General features: G+C 38.9%; 1 protein-coding gene across 9 annotated transcripts in view; it reads left to right on the top strand.

Annotated features, from left to right (window-relative positions):
• SH3KBP1 (SH3 domain containing kinase binding protein 1) overlaps nt 1–23251 on the top strand; it is a 213236-nt gene that overhangs the window by 115216 nt on the left and 74769 nt on the right. For 8 of the 9 annotated variants that reach the window (XR_005257534.1, XM_038142201.1, XM_038142178.1 and 5 more), the window contains 3 exons: nt 1543–1666; nt 6937–7011; nt 16934–17130. Coding sequence is in view for 8 of the 9 variants with exons in the window: in XM_038142201.1 (XP_037998129.1) it covers nt 1543–1666; nt 6937–7011; nt 16934–17130 (396 nt within the window). In the remaining variant the exon portion in view is untranslated. The remainder of the gene's footprint in view (nt 1–1542; nt 1667–6936; nt 7012–16933; nt 17131–23251) is intronic. The other variant, XM_038142188.1, reaches the window with a different exon arrangement.

Below are 23251 nucleotides of genomic sequence, written 5' to 3'. Positions count from 1 at the left end.
TTTTCCATATTTCTTTTTATTAGTCTGGAGAGAAGAAAGCAAATATTACCTTTTAGAGACTCTGATGCTGTGATGTGAAAAACCTCCACCTCTCTGAAGAGATTGAGTGATATGTGTACATTCTATCTTCTCAAGTAGCAGCAGGATAGAAGAAGAACAAGATAATTCCCAGAGATGTGCTGGAGCTCACCAGTACTACTGAGGCATTGAAGGAGGGGAAGTTTTGTCAGGGACAGATACGGAGATTAAATGAAAGTCTGGTCTGAACCACTTTCAAATTAAAAGAGAAATTCAACTAGTGAGATCAAGAAATGTGGGGTTATTTACTAAAATGTCTCATGCAGCTAAATTGAGAAAAATGCACACATTCTTCCATATTTTGAGGAAATATTTGGTTGTATTATTATGAGATTTCTTTCCTGAGGACTCAAGTTTTTCACAGATAAGTGAAAAGACTTTTCACAGACTTTTTTCTGTGATAATTAGCTAGCTTCATTTAAAGTGTGAGGTTGTTCTTTTAACAGTAAAGTTAACCTTCTCTTTTCATAACTGGAGGGAAGGTAGGCAAGGAAGATATGAGTCAAACATTATTGGAGACTGATGTGTCACAGACGTACACTGTTCTCTCCTGTCATATTTTTAGTGAAGGGACAGTGTCTGACAGATGAAAAACATTTACCTATCAAGAATGTGTTTAGCTGATGCATATAATCAGTAATTTCTTGCGGTGCCATTATAACCTACAGGCATTTCTAAGGGGTGTCATTTCACTGCCTGACACCACCCTTCAATCCTGAATGGGTTATGGAGGAGGGAGCTTGCAATTTTAAAGTGATATTTTCTCTTGGGTTTTGGCTAGGTAGTGTCCTCCCTCCTCCTGACGCTATCATTATTATTATGTATTTCAATACCTTCTCCTAAATCTCAAGTCACATGTGCATTAGCACTGTTCTTTGTTCTCCACAGGTTTCTTACATTTACACATGACTGACGTAGCAGCATTCTGAGTTTCTAAAATGCAAAATTTCTGATTTTGATGGGGAAGGCAAGAATGTTTTCATTATATTAAGATACCTAAATTAGATTCTCTGAGTAGCCCTTTTTTTGATGTTTCTCTTTCATCATTAATGACTTAGGGAATTCAAACAGAATCTGTAAATCACATCCACCGAGATGGTCTTGAATAGCCATACAGTGTGCACTGAAAATTTACTGATTGAATGGATATCCATAAAATTGAAATGCAGAGACACCGTGTGCTCTCTAGTTGCTCTTTTATCCTTTTATTTAATGCTCATCTGTGCTTCTGACTGCTGTCAGCACTGCTGACATTTACAGATGGGTTCATGCATCTCTCTTGTTTTCACTTACGAAGAAAAAAAGAGAGGTGTTCTGCCTTCAAGCCCATGCCATGTGCTCCTTATACCTAAATTAATTAATATAAACTATTCAGAGCCATTACTGTCATTTATTGAATGTATATAATGGCACCCAGTAAAGTGTTGCTTATGTAAAATCCCCTTTTTTTTTGTCTTGGTGCAGGTGGAAGAAGGCTGGTGGGAAGGTATACTCAATGGAAAGACTGGCATGTTTCCTTCCAACTTCATAAAGGAACTCTCTGATTCTGATGATGTTGGAATAGCACAGGAGGAGCAAATAAAGTCAAGTAAGGAAAAATTATTATTGATGTACTGTGTGTATGTTTTTGTCTTTAGCTCATAACACATTGATAGGATAGCACATTCTTATCTCTTGCTTGGAAGTGTTTATGAATGCCATGTTCTTAATTTATGCTGAAAGGGTCAGAAGATGATGATTTATGTATACCTGCAGTGCTACCTGAGTTCCAGCATTGTCAGTGCTCTCTGAGCTGTGTAAGACTTGCTGAGCCACAACAGACTAAGAGAAGAGAGGAGGCAATGATGATGACTGCATTTGTAGTTCAGAATTAGCGACAAGGGAATGTTTGTCTTTAGACGTGGAAAGTACAAAGTGGCTGATTTAAAGTGGAGGGATTAAAGTGCCATGCTTTCTATGACAACTCCAATAGATTAAGGATTCATAATTACTGGTGTGGGACATGCAGCACTTTTTCCCTCCAGGTGCTGAGCATGTTTCTATCACCTCCGACACCCACTGCCCCAGCAGCCAAAGGGAAAAGGGCCACAACTGGGACATGGACTTTGTTCTCTCATTTACAGTGGGCCAGTACTGCTGCAGGTGAAAAGCATGTTTGGTAACTAAGTTTGCAATAGTATAAGCATGGGAGTGGGTTGTCCTATTTATAACTTCTTGTGGAGAATAACCTGAATCAAAAGTATGCTGTTACATTGAATGGAAAGCTGTTGGTCTTCATATTTTTATGTTCTTCAAGCAGCTATTACTTTTTTTTTTTCTAATTCAGTGATCAAATCTGAATTTTCAGAGGTAAAAAAAAAAAAAAGTCAATTCTATTTGCACATTTCAGGCTAATTCCACAATACTTGCCAAGGTCTTCCTATTTTTAGCACTGCAGATGTTCATTGCTATGTAGCATTCTCCTGAGATCTCTGAATAAATAGAAGTCAAAGGACTATCAAGATCTTTGTGATCTGATTTCAGCTCAGAAATCTACCAAAACCTTTATAGTTTACTCTGTCAATAAAAGGAAGAAAATTATAATACCTTTTTCTTTTTTTTCTTATTTTTCCACTTAAGGCAAACTTGTCACCCTTATTGCATACCACAAAAATAAGATCCTCAAAGCCCTGACTTTTGCAATGATGAAAATATTTTATATTTTTTTATAATGGAGTACATTTTCATGTGTGAATGTGTACTGGTGACCTAGTCTTCTGGTCAGTGCTTTTCAAGATATTTAAATGTAACGTTCCTTCAGACTGGAATCAAAATATTTTAAACCTTGTGATGGAGAGAGGGAGAAAGGTCATTAATTGAAGGTGCATGTTTCAGTGAGATTGCAAACTGCTTTCTATAATCTGTATGAATTATGTTAATTATAAACACAGTGAGTCTTGGAAGAGCTAACTGTGTAGAGTTGTTTCAGCTCTAGAGTCTGTAGTGTTTGGTACTATATAAGTGAACAATATAGGTGATAATGTCCAGAATGGAATATCTCAATTTTTTCTATATGAATGAATGAGTATTCTTTCTTTTCAGGTAATTTGGTAATATGTACTTCATAATAAACATCCTAAAAAAGGCTTTTAACAAAAACTTACATTGGAGTGTGCAAAAGCAGCCACAAAGCATTAACTCTTGGTCCATTATGGCCCATGCTTTGTTTAGACTTGGCTTTGTGTGCTGGTTCTGACTGTCAGTGGGACCCAAACCTGTGATACTTTTATGGAGAAGACAGCAGTAACACAAAAATTGTTTTTGCATCTCTAAATAAATTGAAGGTAACTGTAGGTGGGAGATGGGTTTCCTACTTTCTTGTATTTAATTTAATTCTTTGGAGGTGCTTTGTGGCTATCTAAGATAAGGAGCTATTAGACATACCTATAAAACAAAAGAACACTGTAAACCTCCTGAGAGAGAGAGAGAGACAGTGACTCAAGGAATGCTGAGATTGTTATGGGGATTTTAATGGTTTTTAAATTTATTTTTTCTTCAAGTAAAACTATCAATTTAAGAATTGTGTTCCCTTAGGAGAATGATGGGAAATATACATCAATTCAATTTTTTCTGTATGTGGTTGATGTGGTTGATACAGCTGTTGCTCTCCAACACATAGTGCTTCCTGAGGCTCTGTTCAGGCACACTGAACATCTGGATTTGAAAATCTCCATAATGAGATTGCAAACATTTCAACAAGTTTGCACAACTGACTAGGAATGATAATCTCATTCAGTCTGAAAACGTATTAAAAAATTTGAACGAGTAAAGCCTGGAAGATCTGTTCATCAGGCTAGTAGCCCTGCTGAAATGCTCTAGGCTACATCTCAGAAAGGTGTGTGTTCATGCCTCTAGACCAGCTCCTTCCTCCATGGATTACAAGAGGTGACACCACCTTAAATCTGCAGCAACTCCTTTTTGTTTCTCCGGAAGCTTTGAGTGCATCTGTATCACAGGACTCTGCGGGGTGGAATCTTGAATATGAATTCTGGATGATGAAGTTGGCACTTGGGTGAGGGGTTGTACCCAGGCTCTGAACTCAGACCTTGGGCAGCCACTGAGGTTCTGCTCAGCATTCAGAGGAGCCTAGAAAGGGTTGGGGCTTGGCTCTGCAATCTCAAGCACCAGTCTGGAACTGTTCAGCCCAACTTGTAAAATGGATAAGGTAATACACAGATTTACTGGGAGACCTGGGAAAATAGCACAGGATATGTGGAGGACTGGCACTGTGCAAACCCACGAATATTTTTAAGTTAATAATTAAATTTAATTTCTTGGTTAAATTTAATTAAACTTGATTTTTAAATCACATTTTACTGACCATCTATAAAGAGAATTTTTGAAAGGCAAATGTAATTTTGGTGAACTCAAAGAAAAAGAAATGCAGAAGAGAAAAATTACATAACTTGGCTTTTTAGGAATTAAGTTAATAAAAACCCATATTCCTCTGTCCTTCTGTTACAATCTACACCAGCCCCAATGGAGAGAAAAATGTCTGATTTTATTGGTTTTGTTGTGTCCATGTAAATTTTATGGCAGATCAGAGTAAACAGCCAGAAGAAATTATCTTGGTTTCTTTTCATGCTCTGCTGTAGACTAACCTCAGAGCCTTGTTCAGAGTAAAAATTTCCTTTTTTGAAAATGCCTGGGGCTAGTCTTAGAAGTGCCAAATATTTCTGAATCCTGACTGTGGGACTTAGCTTGAACCTTATTTGGAAAGGGTTGGGAACCTGTGCTTCCCCTCGGTGGTGTGCTCAGCAGGCTGGAAAGCAAGACTGTTGCAAGATCAAAAATATTTGGGGGGTTGTTTGTTTGATTTGAAAGTATTTGTCCCAGCTGTAAGGTGATGACCAAATTTCTTCTCTTCAAAGGTGCATTTTGGAATGTAAGTACAGACAGGATCAGGTACTCTTATAGAGTAAACAGCAATTCCTTGCACTTTAAAGCATGCTCTTAAATGAAAATATTGCTTTTCTTGGGCCAGCTGTTGCAGCATGAACAGGTAGTATGCATTATCAATTTATTACTGTATTAGATACATGGATTATAAGATTATTTTCCATATATCTCAGAGATACAGTATTAATTTAAAACTATTTTCAATACCACTTCTTGTCAATGCAGCCTCTTGAGAAGCAAAAAGTTGGCATGTAGTCAAAAAAATTCTATTTGAGACAATCCCAATTTCACATTGAGGAGGTTATTTCAAAAAGCATTTAGTATGTTCACAGCAGTGTCATGACAGCACTGAAAGGTGGCCTTTTGCATCTCGCTGTCTCTGATGTGTGTTCTCTGAGGTACAGCTGGGCCTCATGGTATCTAGCAACTATTTTTGGAACCTGTTAGTGATGACCCCTGAAAAGTCCTGGCTGCTGGAGGTAGAACTGATGATAGACTCATCAGTGGATGCTTCAGTCAGGCTACCTACTCTGTTTGGAGTTCTTAAAACTTTAGATTTCCATTACTGTCTCTCTGGCTCTCCACAGTGTCATGAAGCTTAATTTGCTTTTCTCTTAGAAGTGGGTTGATGTTCAACTGTTTTAATAGCACTCTTTTAATGGTATCCTGTAAAAAGAAAGTACAAAGATGGATGTCTAGCATTTTTACTTCCTCATTACATAAAACATTACATAAGGCAATGGAAACATTTTGTTATTAATTAAACCGCAAGAACAAAACTAAGAATTAGCTTATTATAATATATAAATAAGTATAACTTTTTATTGTCTTAAAGTCCAACAGAATGATATACAGGAGAAAAAAAATCCCACACATTTTTGGTACCAAACTGGGTGTGATTCTGTGTTGTGACAATTCACATATACTGGCTATTTTGCTATAAAATTTTACCAAAGACATCAATTTTTGTGATGGTGTACCTAGGGGGGATTTGGAACAAGCTGGCATTGGTATATTCTTGGGCTTACTGGGGTTTTTAAACCTGACACACAAAACACTTCAGCTGCTCATGCCTTTACCTTCACTTGAATTTCATGTCCTAAATATCAGAGCATGAGCTATCTCACTAGTGATGGGGAAAAAAAAGGATTTTGTAATAAAAAATATTATCTTAAATATCTTAGATGAGAGATGGGATTTGGTTTTGTAGTTTTGCTGTTTTCCCTCTTAATTTTAGAATTTTGCTTTTCTTAATGTCAATGCCAAGTCATACCTGATTAAGCTTTTAGCTGAAAACCCAATTATTCAGCTTTTACTGTCCTATCCTTCCTACTAAGCACTGTTTAAGACCAGTTCCCATGTCCAAAATATTTCCAATAAGTGATCTTGGAAAGATACAGTATTTCTGATGCTCACAGGATCCTGGTATATTAAAAAGATGTGAGTATTTCATTGCCCTGTTTGGATGTCAGCTGTGCTTGTTCAAGTGCACTACATCTGCAGCAGGGATGGTGAGCCACTGTGAGTACATCATTGCAGTGATAATATTTTTTCAGGATTCCCCTGTGCAAGGCTGCAAAAAGCAGATAAATAATTTTATTTGCAAATCTCACAACTTGATGGACAACAGACCAAGCCTAAGAAGAATACATTCTGTTGGACATTGTAAATAACAGCTTTAGCAAAATCATGAGATTGTGTTATCTGACATACATGCAGTGAGAATATTTTAACTTCATGTACAATCAGATATGTTTGTTAATGTTCTCGTCATTTTGCTAATGAGGCTTTTAAATGTCAGTGACTGAAAATACGGATTAAAACCTCTTCCTTTCCCTTCTTTTTACCATCATTCGATCTCTTTACCCCCACCCTGCCCCTTCTCCTTTTTTTGTCTTTCCTTCTCTTGCCTGCTGTCAGGAAAATCTGCCTTTGAAGGGACAATTCTGTACAGAGTGGCACCGGCAAAGATTGACAGCTACAGACGTTATAACAGTGAGTGTGTTCCAAAGTCATCAAGCAATAGCTTCAGTCCTCTGAACTTGTTTGATTTATCTACACTTGTAAATTGTGCCACTGCTACCCACTTATGGCTACTCTACGTGCACATACCTGTCTGTAAGCTGAAGTCAGTTTGCTGCTGATGAACTGCCCAGCCTTAATGCAATGAGAATGCACCTCTTCCTCCCGTGCATGTGTGTGTTCTGTGTCCATACAATGTCTGTGTGTAAGCCCACAGTAAATTGTGAATTACATTGGCTGTTTTGGTCTCAGCTCTGGTTTGAATCTAAGACCATTTAGTCCCATCACTTTCGCCCCCTGAAACGAGAAGACTGTTGATAATCGCCACTAATCTTTGAATTTAAAGTCAATCTGCCCTAAAAGTAAAGTTCCCATTGTGATTGTTGAACTCATGAAGTATGCTTTGCTTTTCTTAAAGGATATTTTGGGTTTTGATTTGTTTGAAGTTTTCTTTTTTTAATTTTTTTTTTTTAATTTTAAGATTTATTTTTACTTTACTGCATGCTCTTCATTTGGCATTCTGTCTTTGACAGTTATTACTCACAGCATTCTGGCTGATACGTTTTTTATGCCAAGGAGAGTAAAAGATATAAAGCTCTTTTCATTTCATGTTCAGGTTTTTGGCTTCTGCTTTTTAAAAGAAGGGCACATCCTGTTTTCGTGTTCTTTTACTGCCCTGGTAATATAGAAAAAGAGAGAGTGGTTATATCAGATGCAAGACAGAGGAAGCAAGGAAGACAGAAATCTGTCCTTCCACCTGTTTCCTCGTGGAGAAATCCAGCTAGAAGATTCACATTTGGTGTATCTAAGTGCAAAGTGTTCAATCCTGTCTTCCAGTGAACAGGATGTTGTGCTAGCTTTGGCATCTGCTTTTGCCCCAGAGAGCTTTCTCTTCAGAGGATCCATGCTGTGCTGCCCTTCTTCCTCCTTAATGGGTGGGAGTGTTTGGTCTTCTGCATCTGAGGACTTCTGTCTTATGCATGTTGACAGCAAAGGATGAAGCAGTTGAAGTCACATTATTCTATTCTGGTATTTGCCCTTACACCTTTTTTTTTGTCTTTCTCAACACCTTTTTTTTTTGTTTTTCTCAACAAATCTGATCCTTTTTTTGAACAAAAACCTATGTGAATGTGTGCAGCTCTGAGCATTTCCTTGTGGAGAATTATCTTCCTGTCTACCAGAATTCATTTTGCAGCTCTTTGCAAGCTCCAAGCAAGCCCTTGCTCTGGCTGGAGCAGACCATGTGGCTGGTGGTCTTCAAATTTTTGTGCTGCTTCTCACCTTGTATCTCCATGACTGCTTATCAACCACTCAAAAATTTCATGCTTCTTGCAGAGTTCTTAACCATCATGTCCTCTAATCCACCCATCTGATGAGCGTGATAAGGATTTATGAAGGTAATTTCCAGTATGCTTGACTTTGGACATAAAGATGAAGCTTCAAATCAGATTCAAGGTCTGCCTTTGGAGCCTTTAATTTCACAATCTTACTGGGTAGTGCTGCCCTAACATTACCTTTCAAAGTTTTCCAAAAGCCTGCTCTTCATGCCTAGCCTGTTAGTCATTAAGGGCCAAATCATCCTTCCCCTCTTCTCAAGTCATCTAAAGTAAGCAGAACTGAAGCCAGGAAGAATTCAGTCACCTTTTGTGCTAGAGCTCTGCATTTAGTTCTTCTTATTAATCATACTGGCCCATTGCTGTGCCATGTGGCAGAAAAGAAATTGCATCAAACTGATTTCAGACTGCAGGATTGGATGGGTGTCTAGAGGAAAGCTTGATAACCAGCTGCAAGAAGACAGCTTAACCCACAGTAGATTGTCTCACATTGCTCTGGGCAAACACCCATCTAAACTTGGTTTTTAAAGCTGATAAAAGGTATCTGTTTATAATACCTGGAGTTGGTTTACTTGGAGGTTTAATTCTACCTCTCTTGGCATTTGGTTGAGGCTTGCATGTTTTTTCATGCTGCAGAGGTGCGTTACCTTCTCCATAAAGCTGCATCTCAGAAAGCCAGATATCCAGCTACACTTATGGCCTGTTTGCTGCTTTTTGGGTTGGAACTGGGACTGAGGAATTGGTAATACACAAAATCAGGTCAAACGGGGAAGTCTTGAACAAAACAAGGGTTTCACTGTTGTTATTATCAGAGATGGTCTTGCCTAAACTAACACACAAAAAGGAGGGTCCCTTACTGTCCCTGCTCCATCTATTTACAGCTCACTTCCTGCAGACTTACTCATCATGCTCTTCCTGGACAAGCTGAATGGTGGTGCAGCCAGCTCCCTCCATTTCATGTCTCCTCTATGGTCCATATTTTTAGGCAAATATCCATGAGCTTACGTCTCCAGTGAAAACCATTTGGAGACATTCCACAGAATTGTTTTCATTTAGGGATGTCTGGTTAAAACAACTCATAGCTGCTCTAATTTCAGCTTGCTGATTTCTCTGTAAGTTAAGCTGGAGTCAGCTCATAACTTTAGATTAGTTATGCCTAGGCAATGCTTGGATTCACCTGTATCACATTGCATGAAGTGTTGCTCAACTTTGTTATCAAGCTTAGAGCTTTTACTTCACAAACACATGCTCAGTGCTAAATACTTTTATTTTGAAAGCCATTTTCCAACTGCTGCATTTAAAAGACATTTTCTTACTTAACCAAGGCCTGTAATAGCTGTTGAATTGGTCACTGCTTCTAGGGGTACCTTCCACTGAAATATGCAAGATTATTTCCTGCAGAAACACCCAGCCTTGCCTTTATATGCTGACATGGCTTTCTTGGTCTTGAGGTGTGCCAGGCTCCTCTCAGCAACAATTCCAGCTCCTTTGGCATTCTGCTCATCAACCTGCTGTCAGAAAATCTTTGCTACTGCGTATGCTGGGTGAAGAGAGACACACAGCAACAAAAAACTTGTCATTTTGTTGATCACAGCCCTCTTTTCTCTCATCCTGCAACTTCCTTGCACCTCCACGAACAACGCTTCTTGGATTTCTAATTTTTTTATTTTTACTGATTTCGTTTCTCTTTCTTGCTTCGCTTTCTTTTTCTTCAAAGATGCAATAACTGAGGAACAGTGCAGATAAAATGCTTGATTTGACAAATATTTGCCTCTCTTTCCTTATATGTGGATCCACAATGCTGTCAGTAATAGCTATTAGATATAATGGAAGAAGATCAGGATCGTTGAAACAGAAACATTCGTGAGTAACCTCAACTGTGTTTTGTGTTTTCTATTGCTCCACCACTTTTTTTACCCTTTTTTTGTCTCCCTCTCTTTAATTCTTGAGGAATTATGGCTGGTCAGAGTTCTGAGACGTCAATATGGCTGATGTATTTATGATGCTGTAAACCCCATTCAGGAGTGTCAGAATGTGAGCAAAATGTGTATTTTAACAGTTCTGAAGAGAGGACAGTTACAACTTTGTATTTCTCCTCGCCTTGTTACAACTTGCTTGGAAAAAAGAGTTTGTATCAAATACACAGCTGCTACAGATGCTGCAATGAAAAATAACATCTGAGAAAGAAAAATTATAAAATTGGAGGAGGGGGGGAATTTACATGATTGAAAATTAGCATCCTGTTTGCTGGAGAACAAATGTACAGATGATATGGGACTGGGGGCCGTGTGTGGAAAAATTATGTTGACTGGGGTGAAATGTGAAATCTTTCTGTTGTTTGGGATTCCCACTACCAAGTGGTTTTCCCTGAGTTTCACAAAAGACCTGTGCTTGGTGAGTGGCAGGTAAAGAACCCTGCTGCCTGTGGCTGCTTACCTCTCCTTCCACGCGTGATAATGTGCCTGCAGTTGGTGAAGGGGGTGAAAAAAGTAGTCCCCAAATGAAGAGGACAATGGTTGTCTACAGTTGTAGAGCTCCTGAAGGAATGATTGTTCCTGTTTCCTGTTACAGTACTTGGGGAAGTGGCTGGGGAGGTGGGGAAGCCACCAAGTTGTGTACTGATGGCTCTGTGCTCGTGCTGCAGAAGATGCTTGTGCTGCATCGCCCTCAATGCATGCTGCTACATGGGGCCAGCACTGCTCCCCTTCCCATTGCATGACCACTTGTGCAAGCAGAGAAATCTTGGGGCATTTCTTATGTGGCAAGAACTGTTACGCAAAGGAAAATGAACATGTTGAAAGAAAATGACAAAACATTTAGCTAACATAGTTACATTTTTTCAAGGAATGACTGAGACTAACAAATAATTACTAATATTGAGCTAGTCTGCCTCAGCTATTTGTACATGTATAATCACTCTTGGTAAAGAAGCATTAATTTGTGTTTTGAAAGAATGAATTTATTAATCTTTAAACTAAGAAGAATCAACATGTCTTTCTTCTACAGTAGTATTTAGAATCCAATTTCATTTTCTGGTTTTGATTTTTTTATGACACTGGAATGTTGTTGGGGATGGCTTCAACAAAATACAGGATTTTGATAGAAAGCAAGCTCAAGACTAATGCCTTATAGGATGGGGATATTTGTTCTGTGTTCACCAGTATGTGAGGAAAAGGAAGAAGGATGGTTCCTGTCTCATCGACTGCAATTACCATGCATAATTTCACCACCTTTGTCATTCAGATCGGTCACCCGGGCTGTTCCATGATGTCATTCTCTAAATAGAAGGAAAAGACATATTTCCCCTTGTTTCCCTTCCCTTCCATAAAAGTATAAAAATTCAATAAGCTTCATTTACGAATGTCTTTGTTCTATTAAACACAGTTGGCAGTGTTTCTCTCTGGCTGCCATGCTAAATCAGGAGATCCTTTGCATTGTCTCAGGTGTGTGCCTCTGAACAGCTGCCACTGCTTTACAAAGCTGAGAAGTGCTTAGAGGGCCAGAACACCACTGGCCTTTACTGTGTCAGTGGTCCATCTTTTGCCCAGGGCCATAAATTGTCAGCAGAGAGAGCAATCCAGAATAAAGAACAAAAATTAAATTGCCAAATAATAGCTCAAAATAGAAAGCTCTGTAACCTTAGAATGTATTTCCTTTTCTTCCCTGCCATTTTAAGCTATTTAGAAATAATTTGTTTCCTGCTTTGAATGGAGTTAATTTTACCACAGCTGTTTATTTTTGTTTTAACAGCTTCAGTTACACAGCCCTTTATCATCCCTAACTATCTTTCTGATTTAGAATCCTGGTATGATGCCAGCAGAGCTCTGAGAGGCTGTTTCTGAATTAAGTCTGATGTTGTGGTCTCTTTTTAATCCCCTTTTGAGCTAATCTGTTTTGGTACATTTCAGAATGTTGCTCTCAAAAGACCTGTAACTGCTATAGCTGGAGCGTGGTGTGTTTGGAATGTCTTGAGCAAGCTAATCTCTTATATACCCATAGAGGAAAAAATGTGTGAAGTGCGAAATTCCTTCAGACAGTTTTGAGAAAATTTAATCTTCATGAATACTAAATAAGCTTGCATTTGTAAGGAGAATGAATCAATAAAGAATCAAAATTCTGAGTATTTTTACAAAGCTGTAGGCCCGTATCTTGTTCCAGCCAAAAGCTGGTAACAGTCAGCCTTTGGGAATTTTAACTTCTTGCTGGTGATGGTGCCATTGTTCAGACTTCGAGGAACTCACTAGAAAAATGCAACCAGTGCTTAGATTTGAGCTCTACCTTGTGGTGCTACAGATGATTCAGTATCAATAAATCTAGCTAAAAGAATAGCAGTTTTGCTTATAGAGCCAGAAATTTGAAGTTACACTACCAAAAGACTTTAGAAATATGTCCTGAGAAATATTAAAGTTCTGAAAAACTTTCCTGTTATTAAGACTGATGTGATAGTAAACATGTCAGTGAGCACCTTATTGATGTTATGTTCTTAGCTTGTCAGCTCTCCAAATGCTGACAGAGCTGACAGATTCTAGAGAAGTTCTGTTTAAAAAAAAAAAAAACAGCAAAATTAGTGAGAGGCCTGACTACTGTAGCTTTTGTCTGTTTTTTTGAAGTACCTAATGGGCTTACAAGAAGAGCAAGATGTTGTCAGTGTTTCTGAGGACAGCAGTTTGCTGAGCTGCTGGCCTCACCCTTGTGCTCAACTCCAGCACAGCTGTCTCAGGCTGAGTGGGTGTGATGGGCAGCAGAGAGGGGGACTGTGACCACTGAAATTCTCTCCAGCTTTTAATGTTCATTTAGCAGCCTGACCTCCCTGATAGCTGTATCTCTTCATGAAGAAAATTTCGTACTTAAAATTCATAATCTGACAGCCTGTGTCACTCTGGTTCCTGCCTAGAATCCAGCTGTGTCCGTGGGCTACGTTTATCTTTTGGAGAAATATCCAGCCAGCTGTGTTCTGCCACACAGCTAAGCTATTTGCATAGTGGCAAAAAATTCCATGAAAAGTTGGACAAAAAAAAACCAAACAACAAAACCCGCCTAAAACACAAACAACAACAACAACAAAAGCCCCCGGGGTGATTGAAAGAGGAACATTTTTCTGGTTTTAAGAGGAAAGATCACCTGAGCTAGGTTGCAGGTGCACCAAGAGAATTGCTGATAAACTGATACATATATATACACACATGTATGTATCACACACATACACACACATATATATGTATCAGGGAGCAACCCAATGGAAAAATAAGTGAGGAGACAATTTATTAGGCAAGGATAGGCACAGTGATGCAAATCCTTGCTTCCAAGATTTTATCTGTCCAAATCAGAAGAGTGTATCTCATGTACCTGGACAGGAAGGTAAGGGAAAGTGTCCTTAGCATGCCTTTAATAGTAAGAGCATGTTAGACCATTTTCTACAGGACTGTTCTGTACTCAAGCAATGCTTTATTCTTTCTAAATGTTACTGCAGATCCTCAATTTATCTGATTTGTTCTACAGTTTCCACTGCATACAGTTCCTCTCTTTTGTCCCCTTTGTCTCTAGACCCCATCATGTTGTGGTAAGAGCACAAGCAGGGCTTTCATTCTTACTGATTTATTTAGTTAAGTACAGAGAACTTCTCAGTTTGGGTCAGTCAAACATAATTAAATTAGGTCATTTTCCCAGTTGATCTGGAAGAACTCTTTTTAACTTTGAAGGAGCTTTGTATCTGATCACAAAAATGCAATTTAAATGGGACAGGCCACACTTCAGTCCATTCTGTCCTCATTAAAAAAAAAGAAAAGAAAAAGAATTAATGGTGTTATTTCCAATGTTGCTTTCACTTTGAGGACTGTATGCTGGGATAGCTCTGTGGCAGTATAGAGAACAAACAACTCTTGGATTATCATCAAGCACAGATGGGTGATGCTTGGGAAATCTGTTGTGAGCCTGAGGTGAGGCTTCTGATACAAAGTGTGGTGCCTAATCACAGAAGAATGGTCATAAAAGCTGAAAATGCTGTAATGAAAAACAAGTGATGACCCAGAAACAAACAAAAGCTTTATTCTTATTGGATCCCTTTGAAGTTTCTGATCTTTCTTTCATGTAAACTTCAAAGATCTGAAGTCCATGTGAGACCTGTTGAGTAATTCTCACAATTACTTTCACATTTTTACATTACTTTCATATTTCCATCCACTGACCAAAGTTCAGATCATCATCATCTTCTCCTCCTCCTCCTCCTCCATCATTAGGGATGCAGAGAACCAAGTTTAATAACCTATTTTAAAGATAGCATTAATGCTCATTTCAAGGAGTGGCAGTCATGGACTCTTGTCAGTTACTTCTGGAGGGAGGTGTCTTCACTGCCTTTTCCCTCCATCACAGAATAGTTTGAGATTTTGGCAAGGATAATAGTAGAAACCTTTGCCAGAGGGTAATTTGCCATATAAAGACATTTTGTTCAGGTAAAAGACAACAATCACTACAATTTGAGTTTTTTGAGTTGTGGAAGTTTTATACTCAGTATAGTTAAATGCTGACCATCATCTTTGCAGTTAGAAGTGGTAAATAAAGTTGGTTCTAGCTTCTGCCTCAGCCAGAGCCCCAGAGATTGATAATTTGCAAAGCTGGAGAAGGTCCATCTGGTAGAATTCACAGCTTCTTCAGTTACTGCCCAAGTCAGAGCAAGGGGAGGGAACAAGAATGGGGCAGTGGCTTTGCCACACTGCCCAAGGAGATTTATACCTGGCTGGCTTAATTTGCCCTTGCATCTCCAAGTGCCTCTGCTCGGAACACTGTGCAGTGGCTCTGCTGCAGATAACCACTCCTCTCCTGCCCTCCAGAGCTCCGAGCAGCATCAAAGTCAATGCTTAAATTCCCTAGTTAATGTTTTCCTGAGGTCTGGAACAGAAGTAGTGCACAGGATTTACTTTACTGATGGTAGGCATGTTACCATTCTAACTACCATAATAAATATGGTAGAGGTAGATATGGTAGATTTGAGGTTTTCTCCCAGACCCATCTTAGAAAAATAAAACATAAAGAAATCAAGACTTTTGCATATTTAAGAAAAGTATTGTAATATAATTATTTAATATTCATTTAAATTGCAATCCTGCACAGCTTATGGAGCAAATAACTTGTTCAGTGTTATTTGAATTGAATTGAATATCTGAAGAAATAGAAATGTTACTGATGTTCAGCAATAGGTGCAGCAACACTCAGGAGGCTAGAGGGCCAAAGTGTTTTGTTTAGTCTGTAGTCTTTCTGTTTGTTTCTAATTGGGAACTTTCTCTAATTCTGCTTTTATACTCCTTTCATGTTAAAGATACAGAAAATCTCAGGGCAGCATATCATGGCTTTCCTGTTTTTGGCTGAAAGTCCTGATCTGACATGATTTCATTTCCTAGCAGCACCCTGGTTTGAAACCATTTAACAGATGAGCCTCTCATGTCCTGGATCATGAAGGTGTACCTGGAGGCCTCAGGACTTGCACTGGTTTCTGTGGTTCATCTGTACTGTCAGCCGTTTGTGATGAAAATCAATTACAATCGCTTTGTCGACCTTGAGATAAAAGCAATTAAGAAGAAAAGCTTTTATGAAATTCTTCTTTGACTTGCAAGATCCACATCTGTGACATCATGGGTGCTTGTTAGGGAAATGTGAGGATATGAGCTTCTTATTTTAGGTAGAATTAGTGCTGCAGTAGCAGCAATTGCTGTGCTTTTCCTGGAAACACTTAATGTAGGGAGGCAGACTTAAGTGGTCCAGGGAAGGAATCTTTTGCTGCCCGTGGCTGTTTGACCTGATGCATCCTTCTGTGAAGTGGCTGAAACATCACCTTATTGCATCTGTGGCCTCTGCAATTCAAGCAGCAGGTATTTTCAGATAAATGCTGATAAATTTTCCTATTCACTGAAAGAAGTAATGCAAATCAGAGCGTCAGTTTTGATCTGTTATATTCCTAGAGCAGAGCTTGCATGGGTGCTTTTCTTATGAGGCTGGCTGTGCTGCAAAGAGGTTTAATTTTCAGCAGGGAACATATTATGCAGCTTATTTGATTGCAAATTTGTTTGAACAGCTTTCAGCTTTATATTTCCCAGTTAGGTAATGTAGCTTTAGATACTAATTGCATAATTGGCTTGAGTCACATGGATTTAAGGTACAGCATGCCTGATCTGACTGCTTGTTAGCTTTACGTGGCTTTATACAATAGGAGCCTTACAGCTGAGTTTAACTCTTTCTCTTATTGAGGTCTCTTCCAGAGAGGTTTTGCCTGAGGAATGAGGATTTTCTTGGTACTCAAGGAATCACCATCCTCATTTGTGAAGTTTTGATGCTGGAGTATGCATGTTTTGTGAATTTGTGGATTGGTGTAATTTCTAACCAGTACACCAATGTGATGAAATAAAGTCATTTTTCAAAGTTAAAATGAGTGCACGGCACAGAGAGCATCCTCTCTACCTGTTTATTTGTGGTTTCATTTTCCTCAAGAGGATGGTGGGAGGGATAATTTTCCATTCACTATCTGATCTCAAAATAGTGAGTTTCACAGCTTTCATCCCTCCTTTTCACAGGCCTAAAAGATGCTACAGGCTCTGAGAGTGATGGTGGTGACTCTTGCAGTACAAAATCAGAAGGAGCCAATGGAGGCACGACAATCCAACCCAAAAAGGTCAAAGGTGTTGGCTTTGGAGATATCTTCAAAGACAAACCCATAAAGCTACGACCAAGGTCAATAGAAGTTGAAAACGACTTCCTCCCAGTAGATAAGGTATGTGTCCTTCCTTAATTGTCTCTTGGGTTTAAAGAAGTTTTCATCTTAAAGTTTTAAGTTCTGTCACTGGCCAAAACTTACTTGAAGCTTTATGGTCATTATTTCCTAATCTTTCTGTAGACAAGGTTCTGCTTTTTTATTTTTGCCTCAGACTAGAAAATGGATTCCAGTGAGGTTAGCTGCATGATAAAATTTTAAAAAAAATTAAAAAATTAATTGCTCTCAAGTATGTCCTTTAGGAAAGCAAGAAGTACATGGTTTCCAATGAAGTCACGGCTAAAAAAAAATAAATCTGTGAAATCCTTCCTTTAAATGACACTCAGATTTGCATAGAGCTACTGATGTGCTGAGCAGTGCTAGGAGGCTTCCACAGGCTCAAGTTCTGCTATGGGCATGGTGACATGATGCATTTTCTTTCACCCCAATCACCCCCACTGATGATTTTAGGAAGTTCCTGGGCTCTTGATACCTGGTGTGGACACTTCTCACCTTTTGATTCATGCTTGTCCACTTGTCTGTAGAAACAGCAATTACCTTTTTTCGCCTGCAAGATTTTTTTTTCAACCTAGATAAATCCAGTGATCTGATTTATAGCACAGAACCTACTCCCACATCCACTCTGAGTTACAGCAGTAGAGGAGACAAGGAGGTCCTGCAGAGAGAGGTGGAAACTTCTGAACTAAATTATGCTGAGGGACATTGGGTTAATATTTTGCAGGTGACCATTTTTCATTTAGTATAAAGAGGGTAGGGAAGAGCTGGAATAATCTAAATAAAGGAACAACCTAGACTGGATTACTGCTTGACCATTGCTGACTTCTTCAAAGCTTGCTTGCCTTCTGTTTCTGGGTGAACTTCCTAACTCACATGTGAGGCTTTGCAGGAGCATTTATTTTCATTTGAAGTCTTTGAAAAGTCCTTGTGAAGTGGCCTTCATTCCTTGAAGGAAAAATCTTACTCCACTTTATAATAATGTGAGGTTTTGCACAAACAGCTAACAGGTTTTTTACCCAGACAAAAATGGAATATACAACTTTCAGGAAACTTGTAACACAGACCTTCCATCTTATGTCTTCAAATTCTCCTAAAATTGCCACGGTCAGTAGAAAATAAAATGGCTTCATTTTGTAAACACAATCAATCATTTGTGCTTGAAATGTGTCGATAACTAAAGGCAACACTTCTTTCCTGTTGATGCTTTTTTCCTGTCTAGGACTAGGTTAAGCTTTGAGAAGCTCAGCAGGTTCAGAGGCTTCAGCACTGTGGTCTTTTCCTGCTACCAGCACCAAAACATGAGGCAGTGACATGTCATCTGTCAGAACTCCAGACCACTAACCTCCCTAAACACTTTTTTCCCCACTGCAAGAAATTTCTCCGTTGTCATTGCCATGTTCTTTACCGTTTAATGCTGATTTTAAGAGAATCCTGCATGAAGTTGGCCATCACTAGCAAGGTCCAATTTAGCCTGAGAGCTCTGCACACTGGTTCAAAGTGTAGCAATGCATGAAGAGTTCCAAATAATCCATATTTTTCTCAAGCAATGTTGTTTCTAAAGGGATCTTTGCCCGGTTAAGTGTATTTATCATTTACAAGTAGCCTTAGTTTTTCAATAACTTGTAAACTTTTAAAGAAGGAGTAAAAATGCTTTCCTCTATTCCCCCTTTTGTAATTTTTTATTTTTTTTAAGCTTTCTGAAGTTTGGAGATGCTAAAACTTTTTGTTGCTTCTTTATACAGTTATTGGTGAAACATTATTGATGTAATAATAATTTTAACTGTTTTGATTTAAAATATTCCCTAACAACAGTTGTTTTTTTAAAAAGCATCAGTAAGCTACTGTGAGGATTTTATAATGTGGGATTATTTATAACATGATATTTCTCATGTAAAATGTCAGTCCCATTTACAGGAGAATCAGCAGGGTCTTATTTTGTTGGTGTTATCACTTTGTGTTCTAATATGTTTTCGATTTTATGAATCATAAGCTTAGATCATATTTCACACAGAATTACTGGGGTGTTAAAAAGGCTTTTACACAAATATTGGCAGGAACATGAAGGCAGAAAGGTTTGCTGCCATCTGAGCAGAAGCAGGGGTCATTAGGGTCTCCTGTAAATCACCAGGCAGTTTAATGTGCTTCAAGTCTTTGCTCAATGGCAACAATGTGGGATACAATCGCCCTTGCCTTTTGAGCTGATCGATAAACTCTCAATAAAAAGCAAAACTGAGGAATCGCGTGAAACCCCATTGGTTTTATTGGTGGGCAGAATTCATTGCTTAGCCATTATTTGTTCTAAAATCACAAAGGCAGATTATCCCAGGGAAGTTAATGGTGCAGTTGTGGGAGATTTGTTTGAGCAGCACTATCAGAGCTCTGCTCTTTGAGAAAAATAGAAGAATCAAATACTTATGCTTTGTAGTCCATTTCACTGCCTGTTGGTGCTGACGAGTCGACCACTGGCAGTGTGTATCAGCAGAATCAGATTCCTGAGCCTTGGCTCTGACAGATTTCCTGGGAAGTGTAACTGAACTAATTTACAATGCTGCATGCGACTGAAGTCATAGTCACATGCAGTCACAGTCAAACTCACCAAGAGATGAAGAAATCTTAGAAGAAATTTTTAGAAGAAATATGGTATGCATATAGACAGGCTGTGTGTCCTGAGAAAATTCAGGTAGCACTCTTGAAAGCAGCACAATATTTATGGTCAAATAGAAATGCCTGTCTCACCTCAGCTCTGCAGCTTCAACACATTTAAACAGGTGTTTATGCTTACTTCTTTTTTTCCTTTTTCATTTGGTAGTAGCTTATCTAAAGCTTCTGTTGCTAGGTTGGACTTCCTTCCAATATAATCTGTATGTGCTTCCATTGTTCTAACAAGCTATCATTTTTTCCTCTCCTGTATCTAAGAATAAACCTCTACAAGTGCAGGAAAATTATTTCAACAAACACATTTCTTAGTCTGACTGAACTGTATTGGGTTGATTTGTGAGTTGAGGCTTCAGCTTGGAAATGCTAAAGACCATGATAGATGAGTATAAAATAAAAGGTCTTAAAAAGCTATTTTTATCTTCCTGAAAACTGTCCTTACTTCAGAAGAGACTGTTGAGAGTATTTTTTACATTTTCCACTTGAGATGTATTTGTAACTTCCTTCAGGCAAAACTTTTATTGTTGGCTAACAGTGGTGGATTTGATTAGAGCTAGATTTCATGAACATCCTTTGATGAGATTACAGTACTGTTTGCCACAATTTAGTGTAAATTATATACTCAGCCATCAACCCAGGGAGTATTGCAGACTCTGTTAAGATTTAATATGAAGGGGGAGGCTTTCATGGCTCTAGAGTCAGCAGCTTGTAAGATCTAGTTAACTGGTGTTTAGGGATCCTTACCGCAAAGCACTGAATTCATACAGAAATTTTTATTTTTTTATATATTCAGTATGTTTTGGATAGGAGAAATGGAGAAGAACTAATGGAAGTAGACACAAGGGCTAGAAGGGCTAGAAGCTCTTGTCAATTATTCAGTCTACCTGTCCTTTGTAATAAGATAAAAATTTGTAAACTCTGAGACTGAATGCCTGCAAGGTCTATTTCGAGCCGGCAAGCAGAGAACCCAGAAACTGCGCTGAGAGTCTGTCTTTGCACACCTGTTCTCAGTTCCTGCCTGCCTGCTCACAGAAAACATTTTACCCCTTAATTTTCAGTTGTCATTTAAAGAAGTCTTTGAGGGACACAAGTTGGAGGCTCCTCCTGCATTTCTGAGCCAGCTGAGGATGTGCCTGAGCTCTGCCAGCCCTGCCCTGTGGCACCCGCGGTGCACGGCCAGCCCCGGCCGCGTGTGCCACGTGTGTCTGCAGCTCACGAGTCACTGCCACTTGCTTTGCCTCTCCCATGCCTTTGGAAGTGCTTCTCCCCTAATAGAAATGTCAGATTCAGTGCTCAAAACCCTGAGATTAAAAATGGATGCAAGCAAAACCACCTGGTACTGACTAGCAATGCTATTAAAAACACCTGCTGAGGCAGAGAGCACACAGTGGGAGCACCAAGTGTGTGTGCAGCACTTTGCACTTGAAAGCACAGGTCTCTGGCATGTCTTTCTTCACAGACAGCCATCAGCAGTGGCAGCAGAAACGTGGCAAGCATCAGCAGTTTGTCGAATTCCATGTAGGAACAGAGGAGGCACTCATCTGTTCAAGATACATTCATGTTCTGCTTTGAAGTTTCTGTCGGCGACAGTCTGGCATCCCTGTCCTCAGCATTTATTCTAGTGCCATCTTGTGAGGAAAGCTGCAGGGGAAGAAGGACCCTGGCCCCTTCTGCAGCTGTCATGAGAGCAGGGCTGCCTGCAGCAGGGTCTCTCTCCTTTGCTGGTGTAACTTCCCGTTCCTTGAGTTCACTGTGGAAAGAAGATTTGCGTTTCTTTCATTATGTGAAAAAAATAGGACAGGTTTGCAAATGGTGGCTGATGTTCATGAGGCAGCGTGGACATTATAAATAAATACTTTAAAAGATTTACTACCCAATTCTGGAGGAATGAGAAGGAGGGGTAGGGGAATGAAGATTGACAGGGGAGAGTTGAAAAGCAGCTTGCCCTATTTTGGGGGGGCAGACTCAATGCAGGACCTAGCACTAAAGGAGTAGAATGGGAAATGCAAAATTAAGTTTAAGGAGAGGTATAAATTCGCTAACTTCAGCTGGTAGTGACTCTCTGCTGAGTCACTGAAGTGTGCAATGTGAGTGAAGTGTGACTCCTGATCTCCTGTATGCTTCCTTCCCTTCTGTGCTATCCCATCTGTGCTTTCAAGTTCAGTCAGTTTGGTTTCTAAAATGTTCAAGCTGTCTGAACAGAGTTGTCCAGGTATCTATGACATGGTTCAGCTTACACAGCAGCCTGTATTACTGTTTTTTTGGCAGAGGATGTTACACACACACACCGGTTTGTGTTGTCTGTGATGCTTTATTAGGCTTTTTTTTTTCTTTTCTTTAATTAACAGAGCTATTTGACTCTAAATAATTGCAAGTTAGTTGTCTATGCCACAAGACTTTACATGTATACAGCTGGACTTTATTCAGAAAAAAATTGTCAATGTGAAAGAAACACACCAAACATATGCATGAAAGTATTTTCAACTGTTTCTGACTCGAGCTGCTTGAAGAGCATCTTAAAATAGAAGTAGAGCAGTGTAAGAAGTATCGATAATAGTACAAGTTATTCCTAAAAGCAGTGTGGAAGGTCTGATCTGTCCTCCTGGGGCACAGCACTGGGCTTCTGCCAGATTGAGTTCTCCTGGAGGAGTGCTCTGTGGGAAGGAAAACTCCTGTTATTTCAGTCATGGTTTTGATTAGGAAATCTTAGGATGCTCCAGTCAGAAAAACAGGATGTGTAGGTTTAAGCTAATGCAATTTTATTTCATAATAGGATGGCAATAAAAGTCTGTATGTTTTAAGTTGCTCTGGATCCAGCTGGTGATCATTAGCTTGCAAGTCACTGTAAATCTCTGAATTTCAGTTGTACCATTACCAGGCCTTTTACCCCAACAGGCATCCTAAAAGAAGAATTGTTAAAAACCCCCAAATGCTTTGCTTACGTCGCTTATAATAAAGCTGATTTCCTGAGTTCCAGAGATACTTGATGGAGCTGTAAACTGAATTTCTAGGAACTTTTGTCTCATGTTTCAACAGTAGAGAAAAAATGCTTCAGAAGTTAACAGTACTGACCTGCAAGCTAGATTAGTTACTGTCTGATGAGTTTAAGAGGACTGGGTCCTGAATCAATATGATATGTTTATTAATAGCAATAAAATCTGCCTAAGTAAAATTAATTTATATACATTGATATGAAAAGATGTTAATTAGTGTAATCAAGACTTTAGAGATAAACAGTTTTATGAACTGTCCTAGTGTTTCTCAGTAAAATGTATTTTCCTTTCTTGCTCCATTTGGATTTTGTTGGATAGTATTTCTGATTTTAATTACTACATCTGACTTGTTATGTTTTATAACTTTAACAGGATTATAAAGACATTCGAATGAAATAACTTCTGATAGTCTTAGCACACATTAACTCTGAAAATTGAAGAAATAGCTATGCAAAAAAAAAATTACCTGCCTTGAA

The sequence above is a fragment of the Motacilla alba genome, chromosome 1, assembly GCF_015832195.1.
Source record: "Motacilla alba alba isolate MOTALB_02 chromosome 1, Motacilla_alba_V1.0_pri, whole genome shotgun sequence".
Lineage (NCBI taxonomy): Eukaryota > Metazoa > Chordata > Aves > Passeriformes > Motacillidae > Motacilla > Motacilla alba.
This window is presented reverse-complemented; position numbering and strand designations above follow the sequence as displayed.